At 31.2% G+C, this 26,764-nt stretch overlaps 1 protein-coding gene across 1 annotated transcript; it reads right to left on the bottom strand.

Moving 5' to 3' along the window:
• Positions 1–537: 537 nt before the first annotated feature.
• Positions 538–25,546, bottom strand: LOC127735386 (uncharacterized). Its single transcript, XM_052245551.1, has 10 exons — positions 25,395–25,546; positions 16,014–17,681; positions 15,190–15,276; positions 13,567–13,731; positions 13,129–13,304; positions 12,410–12,559; positions 11,520–11,631; positions 10,749–10,926; positions 9,874–10,076; positions 538–8,319 (listed from the first exon to the last, which is right to left on the bottom strand). Exons 1-10 carry the CDS (start codon positions 25,399–25,401, stop codon positions 8,132–8,134), a joined length of 2,934 nt encoding a protein of 977 aa, XP_052101511.1. The 5' UTR covers positions 25,402–25,546; the 3' UTR covers positions 538–8,131.
• Positions 25,547–26,764: the final 1,218 nt, after the last annotated feature.

The following is a 26,764-nucleotide window of genomic DNA, read 5'->3' on the forward strand; positions in this document are numbered from 1 at the left end:
TTGAGCTATAAAGGAAAATTTTTGAATTGAGTAATTTTAGTAGATGTTTGATGATGATGATGGATGGCTGCTTAAGGTCCAGCTGCAAATTAATATGCATATTCAGGACGAGAACATGTTAATGTAATATGAATATATACCCTGCTTTGTACTAGACCGACACACTGATCCGTATTTTTAACGTGCTAGTTCACAAGGTAACAGTCCGCAGGAAGACATGTCACCTTACCCGGACACATTATTCTGACTCTGAGCTGACCAGTCTTTGCTCTTACTCCTTAATGCTGTGTGCTTAGCTGAGAAGCAGCAATTACCAATTTTAAAGTCTATGGTTTGACCCGGATGGGGTTCGAACCCACAACCTCCCGCACTTGAGGCGAACACTCTACCACGAGACCACCGAAGCGGTTAGTAGATGTTTGAATTTATGCAGCAAAGGACATAGGTGTTTATTATAGGTCAATATTATTATTTTATCAGTTTGATGATCATACCCACTAGCATTGAATGATATATATTTATATAAAACAAAAGTGATACTGATATTAAAATTTTATTCTAAAATGTAAATAACAACCTAACAGATTTTGGAAAATAAAGAACACAGTCTGGAGAAGGTGACATGACAAACATTCACAATAAATCTTCACAATATAGCACTTCACACAAAAAATACCATTTTTTTTTCAAGCATGCACTGTGCCCACAACTGACACATGAGGGTTGTTCTTGCATATAAACTAAATCCAAATGTTGAAAACAGCAAATTAGTGTTGTTGCAAATTTACTAAATTATTTAGCAGCATTTTAAAACAGATCTATCTAAAACTTATATAAAATAGCTGCCACATTTTTACTTTCATTGAAAAATATTTCAACTTTCATTTTATATCTTTACATAAGAATCTACCTGATCAAATACATTTTCCAAAATTGACATAAAAAAACACAACTGAATTTAACATCTTATAAAAAAAAATATCATTGTTTATAAAGAAGCTTTGGTCTTACAGATAGCCATTGGTTGAACATTTTTTCAAGTTGCAGTATGAATTCAATTATACAAACTGGGCTACCAGTGAAAAACCTTTAAAAGTCAACTGTAGCAACAATTGTCGAAGAAATCCTGCTTTACTGTATGTAGAGATGGCAAGACATCTATACCCAAGTTGCAATTGTTAATTTCAATTTTGTGAAAATAAAATCGTGCTTATAATAATCATTCAACATATTTAATACATTGTAAGAGAAAGGAAGAACTACTGTTTACATATATCACAGATCTGCCAATAAATTAAGGGTTATTAAAAATATACATGTATGAGTATGTCTAGCTTTTAAATTATTTGTTAAAAATTAATAAAACCTTTGATTTTTATCATAATTATATGATAGGTTGTTTAGTAACTACTTCACAAATCATAGAAAACATGCTGACAAGTCCATTAAAAACATGAATGTCCCTGCTTCTAGCTACTAAGGAAAGAAACAATGGGCAATTATTATGTGACCAGTGGAGCAACCATAGCAAACCACAAACACACTTCATAACACATCATTACACATATCACAAAAAATAAGTTCAATATCTGAAAAGGACAATTTTGAGAAATTTTTAAATCCAAAGGTTGCCATTAACAATGAAAACAGTTAGAATGAAACTGAGACTGCTTAAAACTCAAAAATCAATTCAATATTTGCAGGTAAAGCTAAAAGTCAGAAAATCTGTTCTATATAGGAATTATAAAATAATCCACATGAGAAAACTACTTATACTGGAGATGACATTATAAATATATAAATCTACATAAATATTACCTATTAATTATCTTTTCATATTCAGATTTGAAGTTTATAAGAGATAGGATTTTTTAATGTTTATATACTTTAAATAATTTTTATATAAATATGCAGTTTAATTGAATTGAAGATGCTGTAAATACAGAATTTGTTTAGGATGTTTTCAAAAAAATTTCAAATTGTGACAGGATAGGTCTCAAAAAATTTTTAAAATCAGATTTAAATTTTGATAGCATCATTTGAATGGAGCATTTCCCAAAATTGTAATAATTAATTTCACATTTTTGTTGATTAGTTGTTCAACAATCATAATAAGAAATGCATGCACAAATTTCTGAATTGAAAGTATTTTTATGTACTATACCAAGAGACAAAATCCTATACTATTAATTGTTGGTTATTTTAATCCATCTTAAAACTAGCAATGATGATACAATATATCAGCTCAATAACTTTAAATTAATTACAGTAATAATATCAAATAATGATACTGAGTTTGTGATACTTTCATTGTTGCCATATACGAGGGTCTGAATGTTCTTCATCTTTTTACACCTTTTTTCTCTATTCTTTATTTATTTTTACCCTGATTCTCTATTCTTTATATTTCAGCACCCCATTATTCTCTTTTTTTCATTTTTAGGGCCTATTTTCTCTATTCTATGTACTTTTTTCCTTGTATTCTGCACATTTTACCCATTATTTTCTATTCAGTAAGTCATCCATACCCTCATATACCCAGATCAATACACATTTTCAGAGGATCTGATATCGATAAAACATTCAAGGTAAATAAAAATACTACAGGGGGACATAATATTATATTTACAATAACATAAACAATAACAATTATGGCAATTTATAATTAACAAAGAAAAATGTTAAAGCTCAGTTTACCGGTATAATCATCGTTTTAATTTTCTACAACAAATAATTTTGAGGTTGTGTTCATTTGTCCTATTGGAGATGTCCATAGAAGGGACATAACTACATTATCTGACATACCTATCATTAATTTGTACTTTTAACTTTATCCTTTACGCGACACATCAATAAAATGCCTGCTAAAAATGGCATAATTAAAAATCTAAAATATGTTCCCCTGTCCCCAAAAATAAACTTTAATATATTTATAGACTTATTTAATTTAACTCGTCACACTACCAAACTGTATGGTATACACACATGCATGTCCATTTCAAAGTTAACTATAGTTTCTTTAGGTTTTAACACTAGAGAGAAAGTATATATACTTTAAATTCTACCAGAAAAAGGCAACAGAGATATTTCAACCTATATCATAAATACATCATTGTGAATTTACACAGCTTAACCAAAACTAGATTAGTTGTCAAATAAATATATTATTACATATATGAGTATTGTCTAATTTTAATTACATCCATTTAAATATGTGTATATGGTGATGTATATGTTAGCGGCAATAAGTGAAATTAGGCGTTAAGCTTAAAATCCTAGGCAATAAGCTAACGCCTAGGCATTAAGTTATTACCTGAAATTTCAAGGCATTAAGCTTATTTCCTGAAATCTGACGATGATTATTCAACCTATTGCCAAACATCATTTCAGGCGATAAGTGAACTTTGGGATTTTTGCTTATCTTCCAAATACATGTACAGTCCTTGAAATATTCTTGATAAATACTATCTTAAAATTATATTTCAAAAATTAATATAAACTTATTTAAGAGAACTTCAATTTTTAGTATTGTTTCGTATTCACAACAAAATTACTCGTATTTCTTTGTGATATTTTTCTTCAATGGTTGAGTTTCACTTCTTTATCTAGATTATTAGCATTTAAGCAACAACAAATTTCTTGAATCTTTCCGGAATATAAATTTGAATCAGGGAAAACAAAGATCATATATCTAAAGCAAAAGTACAATGACCATTTGGCAAAGATTAAACTTTCAAAAACAGAAAATAAGGCAACTATAATAGACTATTACAATTTAAAATGGTATGATATTTTTTACCATTGGGGTTTTGAAAGACTGGTAACTAAAGTAAAAGAGAATGATCACGGAAATAAAAAATAAAGAGATGTGGTATGATACACCTTATCGCTATTCCCGGCTGACCCGGCCGCTTGAACTTTTGACGTCAACAACAATCACTTTTCCATTGTGGCGTCAGATATTTTGTTTTATGACGTCAAAATTTTACGGGAACCTGTGTGATATCCAGTAATGGCGGACAAATAGCGATAAGGTGTATTGACATGACACATCCACTAAAGTTCAAATGAAGTGGATGTAAGCAATTATAGGCAATCGTACGGCATTCAGCAATGAGAAAACCCATACTGTATGGTCGGCTTTAAAAGGCTCAATTCAATTCAATTGAGAAAACTAACGGCCTAATTTATAACAAAACACTTTACGAAAAACAAATATTACAAACATGAACTAGAGAAACTGTATGGTATATTGGGAAAAAAATCACATAGAAATATGCCAAAGCGGCCTATTAATATTATAGACCGTAGAATTAAACAACCTAATAATGGCTTTGTAAACATTTCCCATGATTCCATTGTACTCTTACTTCCATTTTGTGGAAATTGTAACATGGGAAGGGAGTAGTAGTAAAACACGTTTTATCCAAACAGTTTTACAGAACAGGACGGGTTAATTAAATCGATTTCCAATCAAAGTAAAATGGAAACTATAATTTCTTATGGTGTACCAAGATCACCTTAAAAATAATTTATATTACTACAGCTCTTACGTCAAAAAGTGCTTCAAAGGTGGCTTCTAATTTAGTTTATGTTTTCACAATATTTGGCGTGACAAAGGTCGTGAATTTACAGCTACGGTTATCTGAATTAATTCTTATGTGGCCAGAACTAGTTGTTGTTCACTGGAAGTCAATACATCTATCACAGGGTAGTACTGAGTGGTCAAACGGAAATATTCATGACATGCTAACTACATGGATGAGGAACAAAGAATTAACAGAAAAAAATAAAACTTTAAAATAGTGTGTACCATAGCTTCGCCAATTGGTGACAAATAAATTTCAATACCATAGTTTCTATCAATATAAAAATAAGGAAATGTAGTACGATTGCAGATGAGACAACTATCCAACAAGTTTACATACGGTATATTTTAAGAGATTTATTCAATGATTTTTAACATCAATATTTTACTTATGATTTTATTTCATGTAATTGATATTCAAACTTCTGTTCTTTTTATTTGATTATGTACAAACTGTATTTTAACTTCGAATAAATTTCTTTTTATTTTCTCCCATTTTCAGTTTAGGCATTAACATTAATGACTGGACATAATTTTCAGGATTTAAGTCTAAATCCTAGGATTTAAGTCTAAATCCTAGGATTTAAGACTAATGCCTAACATTATTTAGGCAATAGGCTTACTGCCTAGGCGTTATCTTATTGCCTAGGATTTAAGCTTAATGCCTAATTTCACTTATTGCCGCTAACATATATATAGGAATTGACAGACTTCAATTTATACAACCTGATAACTATATCAAATAATATCTATGCACAAATAAACTAAAATTAAAGAGAAAGTATGGTAAGGCCACAATTTTACCAACTGTTTTCAGCCAAACACAGCTATAAAAGCCATTTTCATTCCATACTAAATTATGAACTATGGCACTACTTTAATCTTTTGTGATTAAAGAAAGCATAATCAAATAAAATTTGACAAAAAAAAATTGTTTTCAAATCAATAAATCAAATGTTTTATATAAAAATTCCTGAACAGATGAAGAGCACATGCATCAAATTAACCAGTTTAGGAATTTTTTTATTTTTCTAAATACAGCTAATTTCTGAATAAAATTTACCAAATCTCATGAGTTTTTCTGAACTTTTTTATCTCAGAGTCCACCAGGGAGGATTTCACTCAGACGATCAAATGTGATTTTAATGATAAGCCTAATGTCATCATAAAAAAATAAAAATGAATTTGGTGATGGTGGTAGGGGGACATGGATTTGATAGTCTTAATAAACGAGGTAGCTTCTTCTTTTGAGTATAACTAGCTAAATAAAATGATCAAACTAAAAAAATTCTAGCATAAAATGTTCACAAATATGACTAACAAACTGACAAACCAATGGGTTATTTGATGAGATGTGCACCAAAAAAGCACATACATAACACACTTTAATAAGTTAATCCTACAATATTCAATGCAAAAAATCTGATAAATTTAATTTATACAATCTAATACTATTGGTTAAATTTTGATGAATTGAGTTTTTTATCATCAGGAATAACAATCTTTTACAAGATATAATTTCCCTTTACATATATTATATGACCATATCTAAATGAAAAATATCCTTTCAGAAGTTATTTTTCATAAATTCCATTGCCGCGATATAGCCATTTTGTGCTGAGGCAAAGTTAAGCAAACATCAATCAACAATCAATCATAAATTCCATAAAATATTGGTTATTTTGATAAATTCTAAAATGCAGTTTCAAATATTTGACAATTTAAACTACAAATTTTTCACAACTTAAACAATATCCAAAATATTGAAAAAGTGCAACATATTGGATATCAAAATAAAAAAAAAAAATCAAAAGATTTTGTTATTTCTTCTGGACAACTTTTTTGTAAAATGCACAGTTCCTATAACTGAACTATAATATAAAGAGATGGTTCTTATAACTGATCTATAATATAAAGGGATATATGTGTTACCCTATTGTAGCACCATACGTGTGCCTCAGTTGTAATAAATTGTCTTGTCATGTCTTGAAGATTTATTATCCATAACTAACAGATTAACAAAATGAGAAATGTTATCATTAATAAAACTTAAATCATCAAATTATTAGCTATTACAAAAATATCTATGAACGATTAACGGACTATAATTATTTATTATATTCAACACTCAACAATCCATTTAGCACCATATTTAGGGACATTAGCACTACATTTTATAACAAATTACATATATGATGATTAACATGTGTACAAGTTACTGTGAAGCAATTGACCATTAAACTACTTCATTATTTATAACAGATTTCTGTTGTAGAATATGTTCTGTTAAGTCTATAGCATGACTGAGGGAACTACACAACTTGAATCAAAGATATGTTAATGTTAAAATTGTAATATTTTAGTTTTTTAAATCAATTTTTCTTCAATTATTGAAGATTTTTATAAGAATAGTAATAATTTATAGTGAACGATTAACTGATCACAGTCAGATATTCCATCAAATTCCTGCATTTTCATCACAGGTCATTCGAAGAATTAATTGAAAGTTTCTAAAATGTGCATGTCTTGCCCAAACTCTTAATGTTTATCTATCAATAAAGTCAACTAAAATAGCTATGATTTAAATGCACAAAAACCAGATCCGTGAGTATTCATGATCTAAGATAAGAATATGAGTATGCCTTTCATAATATAAAAGCTTTGGTGGCTGAGTGATATAGGTTGTCATGCTTACATCCTGGGCTTTTAAGCGATTACATAGTCAATGGTACAGATTCCATAAAACACTGTTTAAATTATCACAAATCTTTTGGGTGACGAAATCATAAATAAATATTAATGCCCAAATACAATTGGTAATGTATCTTGTAATGCTTAAGTGATTTATGACTAAATGATTGTATACTAGTTCTACAACATAACAAAACACCAATATATATATTATGAAAGTTTTTTTTGATATAATTTCATAGCTTTTATAAATTAAAAGAGCTATCATTATAAATATTGTCATGATATGATATGATATACTATTAATATCTGTTGTCTAAGTCATCAAAATAAAGTGATATGATATGGGTTTTGACTGAAAAAAAATAGCCTGTTAAAATCATCATTTTTTAAAGGTAGTGTAAAAGCAATATACCATGTATATATCAAACTAACAAAAAATAACTGACCGATAAAAAGGTGCCTGGAAGTTAAAATAGTAGATACAAGAACAAATTTTACCTCAATTAGTCATGATTTGCTTCAGATAATTTCATAATTAAAATGGTTAATTTAAAAAAATGCACAAAAAGTGATATGTTTCATAACGATATCGGGTTGATTATTGTGAAAACATTTAAACACATATTGTACCATAGGTATTCTTTTATCGAATAGTACCCAATATGCTTTTCTGTAATACATTTGTACCACATGTGTGTGTTTATTAAACAATGCGTACCACATGCTTTTTTGGCATACAATTTATACCATATGTTTTTTTTTATCATGGTAAAATTCAGCTGTTTCCTCTTCTCGTTAAAAGGGTACATTCCCATGGTCAGGATCAACTTCTCTGTATTACTAACGCTTTCACTCTGCTGGAGGAGGATTTAAACAAAAAGGCAGTTTCCAGGTTTTAGATCCTCCCTGTACTCTCAGAGACAACCAATCATCAATGTTACCCACATACTGAATGTCTGACTCATCTGGATTTGTCTCGTATTCAACAGATGACGTATGGCGTTCTAATGGGCTAGTACTATTACTTCCTGGGCAACCTAAAAAATGATTAACACATAACTAGTTTGGTTCTTTTAGTTCATGACTATGATTTATTTAAACAAGATAAATCTAGTTTTTAGTTTTAATGGAAAATTGAATTTATCAATGCTACTTTACCTCAATTTAAGATTGCCTGAATATAGTATTATGACAAACCAATTAATTTCACCTTGTTTGCCATTGTCTGATGTCAAATTACTGGTAATAAAAACCTATGTACTGATATGCCAAATCCTGGCTAGAATGCTATATGTGTTGTCAGGCTACTGTCTCACTACTAATAATTGCATATCTTTTCACAATAAAATATTCTATTACAGAGATCTTATGATTTTCCTGATGCTCATTGCTTCTATCACAGGATAAAATCTAAGCAAATTTATTTAAATAAAAGACGAATGTGTCTATGTGACAGAGTGCCCTGCTTGTAAATGTGCAAGAGTCAATGTACTAATTCAAGCCTATTGACGTTTTGTTTTCTTTGAAAGTAATTGTGCTAAGAATGCGCAAAACAGCAAATTTGGCAATTTTCCATTTGTACAAGAACAATGAAAGTGATGCAACCAAATTCGAACCTGATCTGTGTTTGTTGGTAATCAGTGATATTGTTATGACTTGTCTTATCAATTATATTAAGTTCAGTCTTGTCTTCTAATTCAAGTTTTAGTACAATTAATTCTTATTCAAAACTTTCTAATTTCCAAAAAAAAATGATGCATTTTTCCCCCAAAAAAAAGGGTAGAGGTAGTTTTGAAAAAAGACAACAATATCACTGGTAATAAGCACTGTGTATAAGTTTCATGACATTTGAATGAAGCAAAGTGAAGTCAGAGTATGGAAATGGCAAATTTACAAATTTTTCCATTTATAAAGGGACATAACTCAAGAACAGTGAATGTGACGCCACCCAAATTAGAACTTGATCTGTGTTTGGTGGTAATAAGCATTGTGCATAAGTTTCATAACATTTGGTTGAGACAAACTTAAGTTATAGAATTGAAACCAATTTCTGGACATATGGATGCACAAACAAACAAGGGTAAACCTTAATGCCCCCTTGGCCTAGTGACTGGGACATAAAAATAAATATATGGGGAATGTGTCCATGGGACACAGATGATGCCCCTGCTTGCATATAACTTTATAAAGGGACATAACTCAAGAACTGTTAAAGTGACGCTACCCAAATTTGTACTTGATATGAGTTTTGTGGTAATAAGCATTGTTTATAAGTTTCATAACATTTAGTTGAGGCAAACTTAAGTTAGAGAACGGAAACGAAAAATTCAGCAATTTTTCCATTTGTAAAGGGACGTAACTCTAGAACGGTAAAAATGACGCCACCAAAATTCAAACTTGATCTGTGTTTTGTGGTAATTAGCATTATGTATAAGTTTCATAACATTTGGTTGAGGCAAACTAAAGTTAGAGAACGGAAACCAATTTTGGGATGTACTGCCGGATGTACGTACAGACCGATAAGGGTAAAACTTAATGCCTCCTCCACTACGGCAGGGGCATAAAAAATTTGGAAACTACACAAGACTTACTAAGATCGTCCATAGAACATTCCCTAAATCTGCCACCACTTCTTCTGATTGGTTGTTTCTTCAGTAACAATACACCACCATGTAAACACTTTAAGACATTCAGTTCTAACACAGTTTGTTTGACATCATCATTTACAATGTTATCACTAAGCCAGGTTCTAGTAAAGTTATAGTCTTGTTCTAACTGACAGGCACCAAGGTAACTGGAAAATCAATGATGCATATCTGTGTACCAGTAAACAATGATTAAAAATAGTAAAATTTGACTCAATACTGAGAGTAAAAAATTTGTGTTTGAAATCAGTACTTTGATTGGTTGAATTATGAACTGGAGTACGATAATCTTACTTCTTACTCTTAAATTTTTTATGACTGCAAGGCGGTATAACAAATCAGCATGTGTGGTGATCTTTTTGCAATGTGTCAATTAAATATATATATATGGACTGTAAAAAATCTTTCTTGCAGAAGATCAAGTGGTCAAGAATACAATTTAGTTAGATTGATTTTTAATTGATTATGAGATCACATTGGTAACCTTAGGAACTTTTCCTCCATCAAAGCGTAGATCCAAAATGTATATATAACATTCATAAAGGGTTCCGGGGAACCCTGCTTATCACCTTCGATTGCAGCTGTAGTGTAAAAATGCAATGTTGACTAACAAAATCTGAACCTATTTACCAGCAAAATACTTGGATTTTGTTTTCTTTTCTTCAGATGATCATGTAGAAGCTTCTGTTCAAGTTTTGTAATATTCCATGAAAATTGATATCAGTCATGGGTTACAGGTTTATCTGAATTATCTATAGTTATCTGTGTATTTTTTTAGGAACCAACCAGGTATAATTTCCAATATATAACTGAATACTTACCTAAATTTAATTTTCTCTTTTAGAATGAAGTTTTTCCATGCTTCACAGACTGCTGACACTGCCATAGCCATTGCATGGAGTTGTGATGTTAATTTCAATTTACTGACACCATCAACTACTGGTTCTAATATTGTTTCCAAAGCTAGCTCAATGTATACACTGTGTTCTTTGGGTACCTCTGTAATGACAGAGTAAAAAAGGGTGAGTCTTCCAAGATGTGTGTTGCAAGACATCTCCAATAATAAAAGCAGAAATGGAAAAGTCCAAGTTTTGGTATGGGACACCCAAAATCTATCAAATATTGAAATAACATGTGCAAATCTCCATGTCTTGTAGAAAAATCTGTTTGTTTACTTGAATTCTGTCAAGCTTTTTTTAAGGAGTTGCTTATTAACAAAGTTGTGATGTGGACGACTCACTAATAACTGTCATAGGCAAAGCTATAAGAGGGCTGATTTTGAATAAAGTTAATATATGCTTTTAATGTTCAAAACTTACAACAAACTCATTGTTTACCTAAATATAAATATAGATAAATTTCGTTATTGGCATCCATTTCAGCATAAAAATAATGGGAATCTATTTTTCACAAATCAAATCAAGTAGAACCAATTATGTTATATGAATGAGACAATATCTTTTGTCAATCCACAAAATAAAATGTATTGTATTTCTGATAATGAATCAAATCTTAATATCTAAATGAATTTTAAAAGCCATATTTTACAGTTGTCTGATTGAATGATATTGAAGTAGGTAAACAAAAATTACCTGTTCCCTTTTTCCTCCATCCTTTACCAAGAGGCATTGATTTCTGGAAATACTCCTTTGCCATATTTTTACAGTTATCACCAAATAGGGTCATTGATGTTGCACTCAGGTTCTGTGAAAGATATAATTATTGATATGTTGTAGAACTACAAGAAAGATTCACAAAGTCTTTAAATTTTGAAAGAAAAACTGTATTTCTTTTTGAAGCAGGTACTTTTTCTATATCACTAGAAATGTCTCTAGTGAAATAATGAATTTTTATCATCAAGAAAAAAGCAGCCATCGTGTCAAAAACAATTGATTATGACAGCTCGTAAAATCATTAATTTTCATTATACTGAAATTAATATACTTTGAAGGATAATGGAATCTATGCACAATGAGATACCCATTTTTGTTATTTTGTAGGGATCAAGTAGACAAATAGTTCAGTTAGTTGTATTGCTGAGCATTTTTTATACAGAAAATTACAGAATATCTAGTATGTGGGCAGATGGTTCTAATAAATACAGCCTTCAAAAGGTTCCAGTCCCCTTTTATTCCAAAAAATGTTTATCTGAATCTGATTGATTACTTTATGAAATCAATAATTTCCAACAGAGTATATAATGTAACACATTTGAGATGCAAGATAATTTGAGATAATTTTGTACAATTATGATCTATTTTCACAAAAGTAAGTATGAAGAGATTTTTCACATTTAGGATGATTAAACAAATAATCAAAGAAGCCAACAAAACATCTTTGACTGAGACACTTAGCTTAGATGACCATGTCATCCTATAAGTTAAGCCTAAAGAGTGTTGATAATAATATAGAAATAATTTTTTTTCACAACAAAAACCTCATATGAACACTTTACATGAGCAGACAATATATGATTCAATACCTGCATCTGTTCATTAGTTTCAGCCAAGTGTTTGGTGACATCAGTAAGGTATGAAATCATCTGTTGTTCCCATAGTTTATGACGACTTATATTTTTTCCACTAAATGTATGTGCCTGATAAAGTGACTTCTTGGTTTCATCTGCTAAAACCTTCAATGAAAAGTAAACTTTATATTTTTCGATTTTAATCATTTTGATGGGATTCATGTCTATATCAGGCAAAATGTATTGAAAATTGCTATGCACTTATCCCAAGCAAATCCCATTTTTTTTTTCAAATGAAGATACTTTTTTTAATATCATAATTTATACAGGATACATTAAAATGCTCTCATATAATCATGAATGAAAAGGATATTTAAAATAACTGTCGGCAAAGTCAATATTTGTTCTATGTTTTTCCACATTTTAGTAAAACAAACACTGCATTAATGTTTAAAGTTTTAAGTTAGTTTTCAATGGTACAAATATTGATTTTATGAATATTACAAAATTATAAATTCAAGGAATTTTGTGCATAGAAAAATACCTGCTGAGAACATTTTACAGTTGATGTCTTCTACCATTTTACATATTTATTAATTTGTTTGATTATCAAATATTAACAATACTTCACCAAATATCTATTCAGACTCATTCACCCATAATCATATAAAAGAGTATAAATTAGATGTAGGCCATTATTTCAAAATTATTCTTTAAGTCAATACTATATCTACCTTCAGATCAGTTTGTGAGATCAACAAGAAGTTCCCTACTGCCCAGCTGGACAAAAAGGTATTCGCTTTTTGCAAGCACCACATGTGTGACATTTGACAATTGGCCAGCAGACGACAAATTACACTAGTCACATGACATAGATCTAGGTCCTGTTTTGGTACTAACACACTGGAATCTAAAAGAAATTTCAATTTAATCAAAATATAAGCATGTACAAACATTTAGTTTTCTATTTATAAGTTAACCGGTGTAGAGAAGATTCAAGATTTTTGAATTTTGTTCTTGTATTCTTCTATAGAAAAATGGAAGTTATTTATATCTTTAATAAAATTCTTTTCTGTTAATAAAATATCATTTTTTCCAATTTACAAAAAATGTACACAAGTAAAAAAAACATCACAGGCAAGGGTTTGACATTTACTTAATCTACAAATTACCTCTCCCAGACTCGGACAGATCTTTCATATTTTCTTGTAGTATACTAAACAAAGGTTGATATGTGTCTCTTAATAACATCCCTGTCCTTGTACTGTAATCTCCTGAGGCCAGGGGACAAGGGTAACATTTGTCTGATAGTCTGTTTCCTAAGGCTTCACACAGACCTAAATATAGAAACAATCTTAATCTTAATTAATACAATATCAATTCAAGGTAGTTGTTTAGTATTTCAATAAATAAATAAACAGAGAGGAACTTAAATTTATATACCGGTATGTTTTCTTATGTTTATATCATATTCTGTAATTGTTCATTTGTATGAACTATGTAAGTTACATACATGATCATACATGGTTGGCTTAAGTTATATCTTTATATTTTCACCTATAGGGAATTTCATGTTGGCAGATCTTTGAAAGTGTCATAAAAAATTAACACCTTCCCTAAACTGAGGACTATCTGACCTACTGTATCTACAGTGTACAATGCAGACATCTGTCTAAATTTGTTATTGTGTGTCTGTCTCTAAAATTGTTTTAGTTTTTTTGTGTCAATGGTTTGCTGTCTCATTGAAGTATACGTTTGTACCCCTTCTTGTTTGTATGAAAAAAACACTTATAGTAAGGAACATATTACTTGCAAGGACATTCACTTACTACATAATTTAGCTAAATATTTGTAGCTCCAGGCCTAGGATTATCAAATTTGAACATCTGATGTGATAAATGGCATACAAGTACATTTTTATAACTGTGAATTGAAAGGTATTATCATTTGAATATTGCCTTTGCAATGTCAGAGATAAATGACATTAAAGTTGAAGGTTGCAATAATAACTTTAACTTATTTTTTTTTTTTTTAATGTTTGAATTGCTGTACCTTAAAACTCCTGCATGAACACAAATGTAAACAGTGTTAGAGATGCAAAGCTAAAAAAAATATATATACTTTCAATCTTTACACTCTTAACACTTTTTTTTTTAAGTGTATAGGGATATATACCAAAGCTATTTTTCAGTTTGTTAAATCAACTGTTAGTAAATTGACAGAAAATAAATTGCTTACAAAAGAGAAATTTATATAATTTATGCAATATTTTTCATTAGCATGATTAGAGATATAAAATAACCAATTCTGTACACACAAAAAAAACGTATTATCAAATATCTAATGTTGTTTTTGTTAAAACAAAACAAAGAGATCTTTTAAAAAATGTAAGTTTCCTTTAGTCATGTAATGAAATTACCAATGTATTTTTAGAAATTGTTTCTTTAATAATTGGCAATTCTCTAATAACATGCACATATTTAAATGTTCAATCCCGTAAGGATATTTATTACAAAAAGTAAATTAAAAAGTCAAAATATTTTCTTTATATCTTTTAAATAATTTGAAACATGAAAGGACTTTCTCTGTACATTGTATGTATACATGTCTAATACAAAATTGAAATACAATGTAAGAAACTATTTACAAGTATTAACACTATCATGACGTCATCTTTATTTCGGGGTGTTCAAAAAATTTAAATACATCTATACAATATATATCATATTTGAAATTCATACAACTGATCAAAATTAGTTCTTAGACTGAATCGTTGTTTTATACATTGTACTCACATGAATCCCATGACGATAAAGCTGATATAACATGAAGTTTCCGTGCTGTTGCCAATAATGATGGTACAGAGCTCGGTGGAAATAAATCTGTTCAAATAAAAAAAACATCATACTTATATTTCTTACATTACCCATACATAGAACTTTGGACATTATTTAAAAAGCAATTAATCTAATAATAGATTAAAATATTTTCAAAATAAAAAATGTGGGAGTCTTAAAACAAAGATGTGAATCAAAATATAAAAGTTTCTTTTGACAATCAGACATGTCAGATACCCTTTACAACAATATAAATTTTTGAAGTAAATTGATCAAATGATATTCAAGTTTAATAGTGTGGGACATGTGAAAAATTGCCTTAAATCTGACTTTTAAAAGTTCCATAAACTATGGAATGACATTTCAATAAAAATCCATAAAATATAAATTTTCTCTCTGAGGACCAAAGGGTCTAGACAACCAAGATAACAACTGGGAACTGTTTTTGATTAAAGAAGCTTTGTCAGGAAGCTCCAATATCCCACACCCCAACTTCTTTCTAGCGAATTCTAGGTGGCAACAATCAAACAGTTAAAAAAATAAACCCCCTCTACTTACGAGCATGGGACATACAATTGATTTAGCAAAGTACATGACTAGTAAACTACAGTGTAAGTTGCATGTTCAATCCTTGCTATAGCATAGTATATTACATTGTATATATTTGTACAAGGAATTACTAGGCTACAGACAACAGACACTAAGTGTTGGTAGTAACTCATCATTACTCATAATGGCCTTTTGGGCTAGGCAGAAAAATGGTCATAAGTATTTTAACTTACCCTTTAAGCCAGCATTTTCCATCATACTTCTAACGATGGCTATCAATGTAGTATTACAAATGACAATGCTTCCAAGACTAAAATAATCATGTCCATGTTCTCTTGCTCCCCAATCATGTTCATAGAAACACAACTCTAAAGCATTTCCAAATTCTTTCCATAAAACATCCAAATATTTTTTGACTAGTTGATCTTTTATGGAACTGTCTGCACTATCACCCCAAGAAACTGTCTTTCGTTTAGAATCTGTTCTTGATAGCACTGGTGTATCTGGACCTTTTGGTGGTCTGTCAGAATCCAATTTGCTGATTGTGCGACTGGTTTTGTGCTTTGTTTTAGAATGACTCTCACTTTTACGTAATATGTGTGTAGAATGACAAACAATTTGAAGAAATGCCTCAGCAAAAGTTTGTTCATTTTGAGAAAATGTTGATAATGGAGGAGGTTCACTAGATAAATCAGGTGCCTTGATTGACCCAACTTTTAAAACGGCACCACTGATACTGGTTGTACTTCCTGTGGCAGTGTGATAATCAGATGTGTCCAGTCCTGGTATGGCGGACATTGGACGCCTCTGTACCTCGTCATTCCAAACGTACAAAGGAAGTTTACCAGAAAACAAGATTCTCATGAAATCGTCATTGGCTGTGAAGAATCTGTGTGTCTGATGAGCTGCATATCTAGCTCTTTCACTTGCCAAAATGTTCATGACATTGATGAAAGGTATGGCTTTGACGCTGATGCCAGCATGACGTGAGAGATTGGAAAGAGCTGCACTTGGAATTAATATTTTTTCCTGTTTACTAAAAAGTTCCCTTATGAAATATGTCTTCCCACGAGCTTTAGGCAGCCCATTCAAAATATTGTTAAAATCTTCAAGTCCCCTTGTTACATTCCACAAGATCTCATGGGTTAAATTAGAATATGAACCATGGGCAAAAACTTTTAAGCCAATCATAATTAACTTTTCCATCCAGTAGATGGCATTGTTGTACAACTGGAATAGTTTTTCTCTGATATGTTCAACATCGATATAGAGACGGCCCAAAATTGGTAAAAGCCATTTGCTAGTGTGAAGACGTTGTTTAATGGTATTCCAGTGTCCAACATGGACACGTAAATCTTCACAGAGACCATTCAAACAGTATAATTTACTCATTGGAGCTTCAGTCAAACAGTTGTGTGTTATTCCATACAATGTTCTGTATTCAAGCTGGACTAAATTCTCTAAATCTTTAACAAAAGTTGAAACAGATTTTATTCTAAACAAACAATCACGTAAGAATTCAAGTCTTGCTCTTTCTTCAAGGATCTTGCGCAGCTCCAAGTATTGTTTACCAATGCCCAAGACATGTCGGCAATGAAGAAAACTAATGTTACCATGTTCAGAATGGCGACGACCAACATGGTGACCAGGATTTAGAATCTGAAATGGTTTCCGCAACAATTTGATTGCTTCTTCTGCATCTACATTATCGAACTCTCTTTCACTTCCAGACAAAGAATGAGGTGAGCTATTAAAATATTTCTCGTACATATTCTGAGTCGAGTCTAAATCGTCTATATCAAAATCACTAAGTGACCCTGGTACATGTACCCTATGAGAGTCAATAGGGGGTAGGCTATCTGACATTCCATTATCATAAGAGTCAGCAACTTCAAAACTACCTGAAAGTAAAATAAGCTTAAATAAATCTTCATGGTGATGAGAAAACTATATAAATTACATGTACACTGAAAAAGGAACTAAAGTGGGAAAAATATAGTTTAATCACAGCACAGGTAGATCTACTTAGATCAATGTATTCAAGATTTAGCTGGTGGACATTAAAGCAATAACATTTTGACAACTCTGCAGATCTAACTAATAGCTTTTCCATTAAACATATTTTAATTGTTTCGGCGGTTTTCAAGGAGGCATTTCTACATGTACATAGTATATATTTCCAAAGGAATCAACACAAAACAAAGCCACCTGGCTAACTGACAATAACATGTATGTAACAGACAATACACAAAATGAAGTTACACACAAAATGTATGAACATATTGCTTCTTCACATGAAACACTAATTAATGTTATATTTGATTCTGTTGGTTGAAAAAGAACATTTTGAAAAGGAAGGGATATTAAAGAAGATGTGCATGAATATGTATGAGAGAAACATATGAAAAACTGGAAATAAAAAATATCTTAATGGTTGTATATTTTCGAATCAGAGGACTTGCATCAGCTTTTCTTTGACTTTAGACTTAAAAATTTTTACCCTGGATGTCCCTGGTGCTAGATATAGATCTCTCCTATATAAGCTACATTGTAGTACATACATTACTGACTAATAAGCGAGTATCAATGGTTAGGTAAACAAGAGGCCCCTAAGATCCTGAATCAATCACCTGGAAATTTTTGTGCAGAAATTGCATCAATGATTATTTTGGTGTTTTAGCTATATTAATGCGAGTTTAAACATGCCTGTAAAATGTTCTCTCTATCTATCATACTTGTGCCCTTTTTCACTGTAAATCAAGGACTACATAATCTTAATGCAAAAATTTAAAGGAAGTAGTTTCAGATACATTGATTTTAAGTTCATGTGTCTGAAAATGAATCTAGAAATATAAATATCAACCACATAAACTTTTTTTTCTCGTTCGCTTGAATATAACAGGTACAATTATTTAAATTCATTTTGATTTAAAATTAATAAATGGGGAATGTGTCCATGGGACACAGATGATGCCCCCGCTTGCATATCATATAAAGTTATAAAGGGACATAACTAAAGAAAGTAAAAGTGACGCTACCCAAATTTGTACTTGATCTGAGTTTTGTGGTAATAAGTATTGTGTATAAGTTTCATAACATTTGGTTGAGGCAAACTTAAGTTAGAGAACGGAAACCAAAAATTCAGTACCGGTAATTTTTCATTTGTAAAGGGGTATAACTCTAGAACAGTAAAAGTGACACCACCAAAATTCAAACTTGATCTGTATTTTGTAGTAATAAGTATTGTGTATCAGTTTCATAACATTTGGTTGAGGCTTACTTAAGTTAGAGAACAGAAACGAAAAAATTCAGCAATTTTTCCATTTGTAAACAGGCATAACTCTAGAACGGTAAAAGTGACACCACCAAAATTCAAGCTTGATCTGTATATTGTAGTAGTTAGCATTGTGTATAAGTTTCATAACAATTGGTTAAGACAAACTAAAGTTAGAGAACGGAAACGAAAAATTCAGCAATTTTTCCATTTGTAAAGGGGCATAACTCTAGAACGGTTAAAGTGATGCCACCAAAATTCAAACTTGATCTGTGTTTTGTGGTAATAAGTATTGTGTATAAGTTTCATAAAATTTGGTTGAGGCAAACTTGTTAGACAACGGAAACCAACTTTGGGACGTACAGACAGACAAGGGTGAAACTTAATGCCCCCTCCGCTACGGCGGGGGCATAATAATAAAAAATATTGTAGCTGGCTAAAAGAAATCACATCTGAAAAATTTAATTTTGGAAAAAATGTTCTCTCATTACTTTTTTTGACAGTAGGAGTCTGAAGAACAAGAAATTTAATTGCTCTGGCCTAATAATAATTCTTTCATCTCACGTATGAAGATATTCTACAACCTTTTATAATCTTATCTGTTTGTTAAAAAACCTACATTACTGAATGAAATTTGAAAGAAGCAAGGAAATTATAGAAATCACTTAAGAGAGACTCCAAAATCTATTTCAATGTCCCTCATTTAATTAGCCAGAGTTGTTGAAATCTCTTTAGACTTTTACAGTTCTTTTGGCTTAAGTATCATATTCTGTAGTTATGCATTATATAAATCACTCCAATTTTTGGCAGTCCTTGTCAAAATTTGCCAGTCAGGACTGATGAATTTCAACATCTCTGTTACATTGTAGCTCCAATTTACTTTCATTTAGACTGGAAACTATCGAACTTTTAAAAATGAATCAGATAAGGATACATATATAATGTTAAATAAAATGCTCCGCAGGGCGCAGCTTGATACGACCGCAGAGGTCGAACCCTGAACAGTTGGGGGAAGTATGGACACAACATTCAAGCTTGATACAGCTTTGGATTTGGATTGTGATTAAATATTTGACACAGCATAGGTTTCTAACACAGATTGAATGTGGTCTAAGAACTTAAAAATTTTAAATTGGACATTCACCTATTATGGTCCAATATCCAAAATCTAAATACATGGTTAGATTCAGCATATCAAAGAACCCCAAGAATTCAATTTTTGATGAAATCAAACAAAGTTTGATTTTGGACCCTTTTGACCTCAATGTGGACAAAGTTGATAACGGGGCCCAAAAATCAAAAATCTAAATACATGGTTAGATTCAGCATATCAAAGAACCCCATATATTCAATTTTTGTTGAAATCAAACAAAGTTTAATTTTGGACCCCGATTTGGACCAACTTGAAAACTGGGCCCATAATCAAAAATCTAAATACATGTTTAGATTCAGCATATCAAAGAACCCTAAGAATTCAATTTTTGTTAAAATCAAACTAAGTTTAATTTTGGACCCTTTGGACCTTAATGTAGACCAATTTGAAAACGGAACCAAAAATTAAGAATCTAAATACACGGTTAGATTCGGCATATCAAAGAACCCCAATAATTCAATTTTTGATGAAATCAAACAAAGTTTAATTTTGGACCCTTTTGACCTCAATGTGGACAAAGTTGATAACGGGGCCCAAAAATCAAAAATCTAAATACATGGTTAGATTCAGCATATCAAAGAACCCCATATATTCAATTTTTGTTGAAATCAAACAAAGTTTAATTTTGGACCCCGATTTGGACCAACTTGAAAACTGGGCCCATAATCAAAAATCTAAATACATGTTTAGATTCAGCATATCAAAGAACCCTAAGAATTCAATTTTTGTTAAAATCAAACTAAGTTTAATTTTGGACCCTTTGGACCTTAATGTAGACCAATTTGAAAACGGAACCAAAATTTAAGAATCTAAATACACAGTTAGATTCGGCATATCAAAGAACCCCAATAATTCAATTTTTGATGAAATCAAACAAAGTTTAATTTTGGACCCTTTGGACCTCAATGTGGACCAATTTAAAAACGGGGCCCAAAATCCAAAAACTAAATACACGGTTAGATTCAGCATATTAAAGAACCCCATGAAATCAAGAATAAAACCCCATTGAAATTGGTCAAGAAATAAGCAATTTATAGGAAGTATCTTCTTTTGCACAATCCTGTGCTATTAAATATTTCTTGCTATTGCGCAATACTGTACAATTGACAATTTCTTGCTATTGCGCAATATTGTGCTATTGGATATTTCTTGCTATTGCGCAATACTGTGCAATTGAAGATTTCTTGCTATTGCGCAATATTGTGCAATTGAAGATTTCTTGCTATTGTGCAATACTGTGCAATTGAAAATTTCTTGCTATTGCACAATACTTATTATATAATAATTTACACATCCTGTTTGGTGTGTATCTCCTACCATATCATTATTATTTGATTTTAAATATAAATCAGAAATAACCAACTTAAAATGGAAAATTTTAAAAGAAACAAAAAAGGAAAAAAAGAAAAAAAAGGAAAAAAAAATAAATCCCCCCCCAAAATTTTTTGAACCCCCATTATGATTCATCACCCCCAAACTCAATCCCAGCCTTCCCTTTGTGGTATGGTACCTTGCAGTACAATTTCAGAGAGATCCATACACTTGAACACAAGTTATTGTCTGGAAACTAGAAAAAAATGTGTTTTTTTGCCCCTTTTTGGCCCCAAATTCCTAAACGTTTAAGGCAATTACCCCCAAACTCAAACCCAGCTTTCCCTTTGTGATATGGAACCTTGTAGTACAATTTCAGAAAGATCCATACACTTACACACAAGTTATTGTCATGAAACTAGAAAAATGCTTGTTTTTTGCCCCTTTTTTGGCCCCTAATTCCTAAAATTTGGAGGCAATTACCCCCAAAATCAATCCCAGCATTCCTTTAGTGATATGGAACCTTGTGGTACAATGTCAGAGAGATCCATACACTAACACACAAGTTATGTCTGGAAGTTACAAAAATGCTTATTTTTGGCCCCTTTTTGGCCCCTAATTCCTTTACTGTTATTACCATAACCCCCAAAATCAATCCCAACCTTCCTTTTGTGGTATTGAACCTTGTGGTAAAATTTCATAAAGATCCATTCACTTAAACTAAAGTTAGAGTGCGAAAACCAATGTGTCTTCGGACGACGCCGGACGACGACGCCGGACGACGACGACGACGGCGACGCCAACGTCATACCAATATACGACCACAAAAATTTTTTTGCGGTCGTATAAAAACACAAGCTCTGAAAATAGTTGTAATGATTTTGTGATTCTGATAGAAATAAAAATATTGTAGAAGTAGCAATAGATAGGTTTCAAATGCCTTAATTTTAGTTTGAGTTATTTCCCTTTGCCGCTATTTTTGAGGGATAAACAGTTGATTTTCTTATTTGAGTAACCAAGTTGAAACATGCCTTACACAAAAGTCTGATAAGAGATCCTTACTAGATTGTAGTGATGAATTAAGCAAGGCGAAAGGAAATATAAATAGTTCAGAAAAGCCCTTTTTAAGTCTAGCGGTCTGTATAAAAATTTAAATTTGTCTTATTTATGAAGTTGTGCTATTTATTATCAATTTTAGTTATGAAATAAAATGCATACAAAAATTGGAAATGTGGTATTTTTACATATTGATTGATATAAAATGGATGTCTTAGACTTGGAATATCAATATTTGTATATACATGTATATTAAGCCGATGAACTTTTCTGAAATTTTAAACTGGCTGTCTAGTGTTTAGTTGTCAATGTGTTTTTGTGGAGTGTGGTTTTCTAGTTCTTTCAGCTAGTCATTGACTTGCGATTTTGATTGCTAGTTCTGTATATAATTTATTTAGATATATATAGATATAAGAAGATGTGGTATGAGTGCCAATGAGACAACTCTCCATCCAAGTAAAAATTTATAAAAGTAAACCATTATAGGTCACAGTACGGTCTTCAACACGGAGCCTTGGCTCACACCGAACAGTAAGCTATATATGAATGTTTAGGTATGTTAATAACATATAATTGTAAACAGCAATAAATATTTAGTTTCAGTGAAAATGATGTTGTTCTACTTTAAGAGTGTTCGTTATACACCTATGCTTTTAAAATTCTGTTCACTTTACTTGTTGAAAATTAAAACATTTACAAATAGACACGACTCTGGAGGTGTGTCTAGATTGGCAGAAGTTATAAAATACAGATAATGCATTTTTGTAAACATTGTATAGGAACATTGTTTAGCAAAACAAAACGTGCATATTGCAGATTAACAAAACAGATAAACACATATTAATAATTGATATTTCAACATTGAATTTCAGTGTGCAATATATGCATAATAAAACGAACATGAATTAATGACAGTTGATCGGAACTGAAATACACACAGTTAATTTTACGGCATTTGATGTCTTATCCTGAGACGAGAAAAGTCTGTAATTTTTTCATTTAAGCCAATAGCTGTTGCTGTATCTCAGCCGCATCATAAAGCAACCAATCAGAATCTATATGTGATAAATAATTATTTCCAGATGGCGTGTTATCGACTGAAACTAATAGCTCCGCACTGTGATGCGAAGCAACAACAGGCAATCAAAGTATGAAAAAATATATCTACCTCCTCACATGGTTTTGAGTTAGTATCACCAAAGTACTTTTAAACAAATAATTAGTACTTGAAATGAAAGCACAGAATGGATTTTCTATAATATAATATGGGGTACAGAAAAAAAAAATGTTCCCCCTAATTATTTGGGCCTAAAGGAGCATTGAGTTTCCTGCAATTTTGCATGTGCAGAGCATTTGATATTTGCAAATTTGTATTTGTAGAACATGTATATACGATTCTTGCAAAATTGTATTACTGATCACTGAACTTGTTGAAAACTGGGACTATTACCCTTACATATAATATATTAGTCCTAGCTGAAAAGTTTGATAAGTAAAACATCAATAACCTTAAGGTAACCACCATTTAATTCTGAGGGGGAGGCCTGGCAAATTCGATGAGGTCAGAATATTTATTTCCAACAAAAAGGCGACCAGAATATTTATTTCCACTCAAACCAGGGCCAGAATATTTATTTTCTGCTCGTCAACAAATTGATACAAATACTGCCCTTGCTCCCCCTCAGAATCAACTTTTTAACCCCCTTAAGTAATTTAACTTTCGCAGAGAGGCAGATAATTTTTTTTTCCTGTCAGACATTGGGTGCTGCATGTAAGACAGTTTTGCCAGTCCCATCAACGCTTAGTCACTTTTTTTGAAAAATAATAACTAGTTCCCAGTTGGATTAAGATACGCCTAAAAATCTTACTAGAACGACCAGGTTAAATAAGGATATAACCATGGGGTGGTTTTACTTCCTACAAAACCAAAGTTTACCGGAAGTTGAGGAATAAGAAATTCAATGGTCTGGAAAAAGGTCAATAATTATCGTCACAAGTGTGTTATTCTGTTAGAGGGGTATTCTCAAGGTATGTGAAACATGTTTTATTGTAAAGATAAATCAATTACCGGCAGACTGATGTGTGTTCATTCATGAGAAATGCAAGGAAATTTTAGAAAATATCGGTTGAACCGAACACATAGAAAATTTTCATTAGCTATATTGTGATTTTTTGTACAAGTGTGGATAGTAAACCCCTCATTGACAAAAACAGGTGCCTGAGCGAGTGTGGCCAGTCATATTTTTTTGGAGAAGATTTCATGTCAAAAGGAGGAAAGGAGGGGAAACCCCCCCCCCCTTTTTTATAAATTTATAAATTTTATGCGTCTGATGAACTTTTTCTGGCTGTTCTGTAACTATTGGATACCTTTGAAAATGTGGCAAGCAAAGCGCACCAAAAATATTTTGTACATTATATATTTTATTTCATGTGTGATAGGCAAGATTATTTATTTCCCCTCAATAGGGGACAGAATATTCATTTCCAAAATCTGCCAAGCCCCTTCCCCCCAAGAATCAAATGGTTGTCCCCTAAGGAGTTCTTCATGTATAGCACCTGTCTCATATTAAATTATATCTAATCTAAAAAAAAATGATAAACCTATCATTAAAAGTAGATTTACATGGTGTTTAATTGCACTTTTTAATGAAATTAATAATTTTGTAACTTTGTTTACTTCTAATGAATATAAACTGGAGTCAATGAATCGCCGTTCTTTTATGACAGAAGGCAAATGAGTTGTGCAATGTTCACTCCGTGTTTCGGTAAAATATATATTTTTTTGGACATATTTCCAGTAAATATCTAAATATGTTTTACCTGACATGTTTTCCGGTTAATAACGGAATCGATAAAAGATAAATAGAATTTATGTCTCCGAGTTTCCTCTATGATTTTTCAATGCTGAATCATCATTGTTGTGAAATTTGAGAAAGAGAAGATTGGAAAATTTGTCGGCCATGTTACCAAAACAAGTGCGGTCACGTGACATTGGTGTCTAATTTTGAAGTCGGATATCAGACATATTAATTCCGGAAAATTTATATTTTTAACGAGATATGCTTAAACAAGAGGCTCACAAGAGTCTGAATCGCTCACCTCGTAAAATATGCCATATTGATATTTATTTTACTTTTATTGCAAATAATTATGTTGCTGTTTTAAATCTTATGTGAGAATAGTATACTAACTTAGTCAATATCCTATGTCCATCTTACTTAGTGCCATTTTTGTCGATATTGTATTGAGGATCATTTAAAAATGGGTAAAATTAATCTTTCAGAGGGCAACAGCTCCTTTAAGGGTTCAATTAACTATTTCAGCAATGTTAACTAATTTGTAGATTTTATTTTGATGAACAGTTTTGCTACCGTCAAAATGTATAACAAAAAAAAATCTAAGGAAAAAGTCCATAAAAACTGACAAAATCAAAATTTAGAATTTATCAACCAACAGAACGAATGGAAATCATCTGTCATATTCCTGACTTGGTACAGGCATTTTCCGAAGAAAATCAGTGATGGTTATAAATTTTGACCTGGTTTTATAGCTAGCCGTAAACCTCCCATAAAGGTTCTCAGTCTATCTACTATTATAAACTCATCATAGATTAAAATTGCGTTTTCGCTTTCGTCTACAAAAGACTCATCAGTGACGGTCGAATAATAAAAGTTGAAAAAGCCAAAATAAAGTACGAAGTTTAAGAGCATTGAGGCCCCCAAATTCCGAAAGGTTTTGCCAAATACAGATAAGGTCATCTATTCTTGAGGTAGACCATCCTCAGTATTTCAAATTCAAATTCAAATACACTATTTTCTGGACATATGTAATATATAAATTAAGGACTTTCAGTCAGTCAATACTTCTTCCTCGGTCAATATAATCTGAACAGGTCCATATATAACGTATTGACCTAACTAACAAAGTTAGTATTATATGTCTCTATTAAAGGTTATTAAAAAAAATCATTAAAAACTGTATCAATAAAAGTATAACTGACATATTTTCTTGGTTAAAGAACAACGATATCATTCCAGGTTTTCATTTTAAAGACCTAATTGTGGTTTGTTGACTAGAGAGAATACTAAAGTAAATACTTAACTTTACTATTTACACATCAATGTTAGCTATGGAAAGTAGGATTACTCAAATCATAACAACAAGTATTTCATTTCATTTCAAATATGTTA

Source organism: Mytilus californianus, unplaced genomic scaffold, assembly GCF_021869535.1.
Source record: "Mytilus californianus isolate M0D057914Y unplaced genomic scaffold, xbMytCali1.0.p SCAF_3, whole genome shotgun sequence".
Taxonomy (NCBI): domain Eukaryota; kingdom Metazoa; phylum Mollusca; class Bivalvia; order Mytilida; family Mytilidae; genus Mytilus; species Mytilus californianus.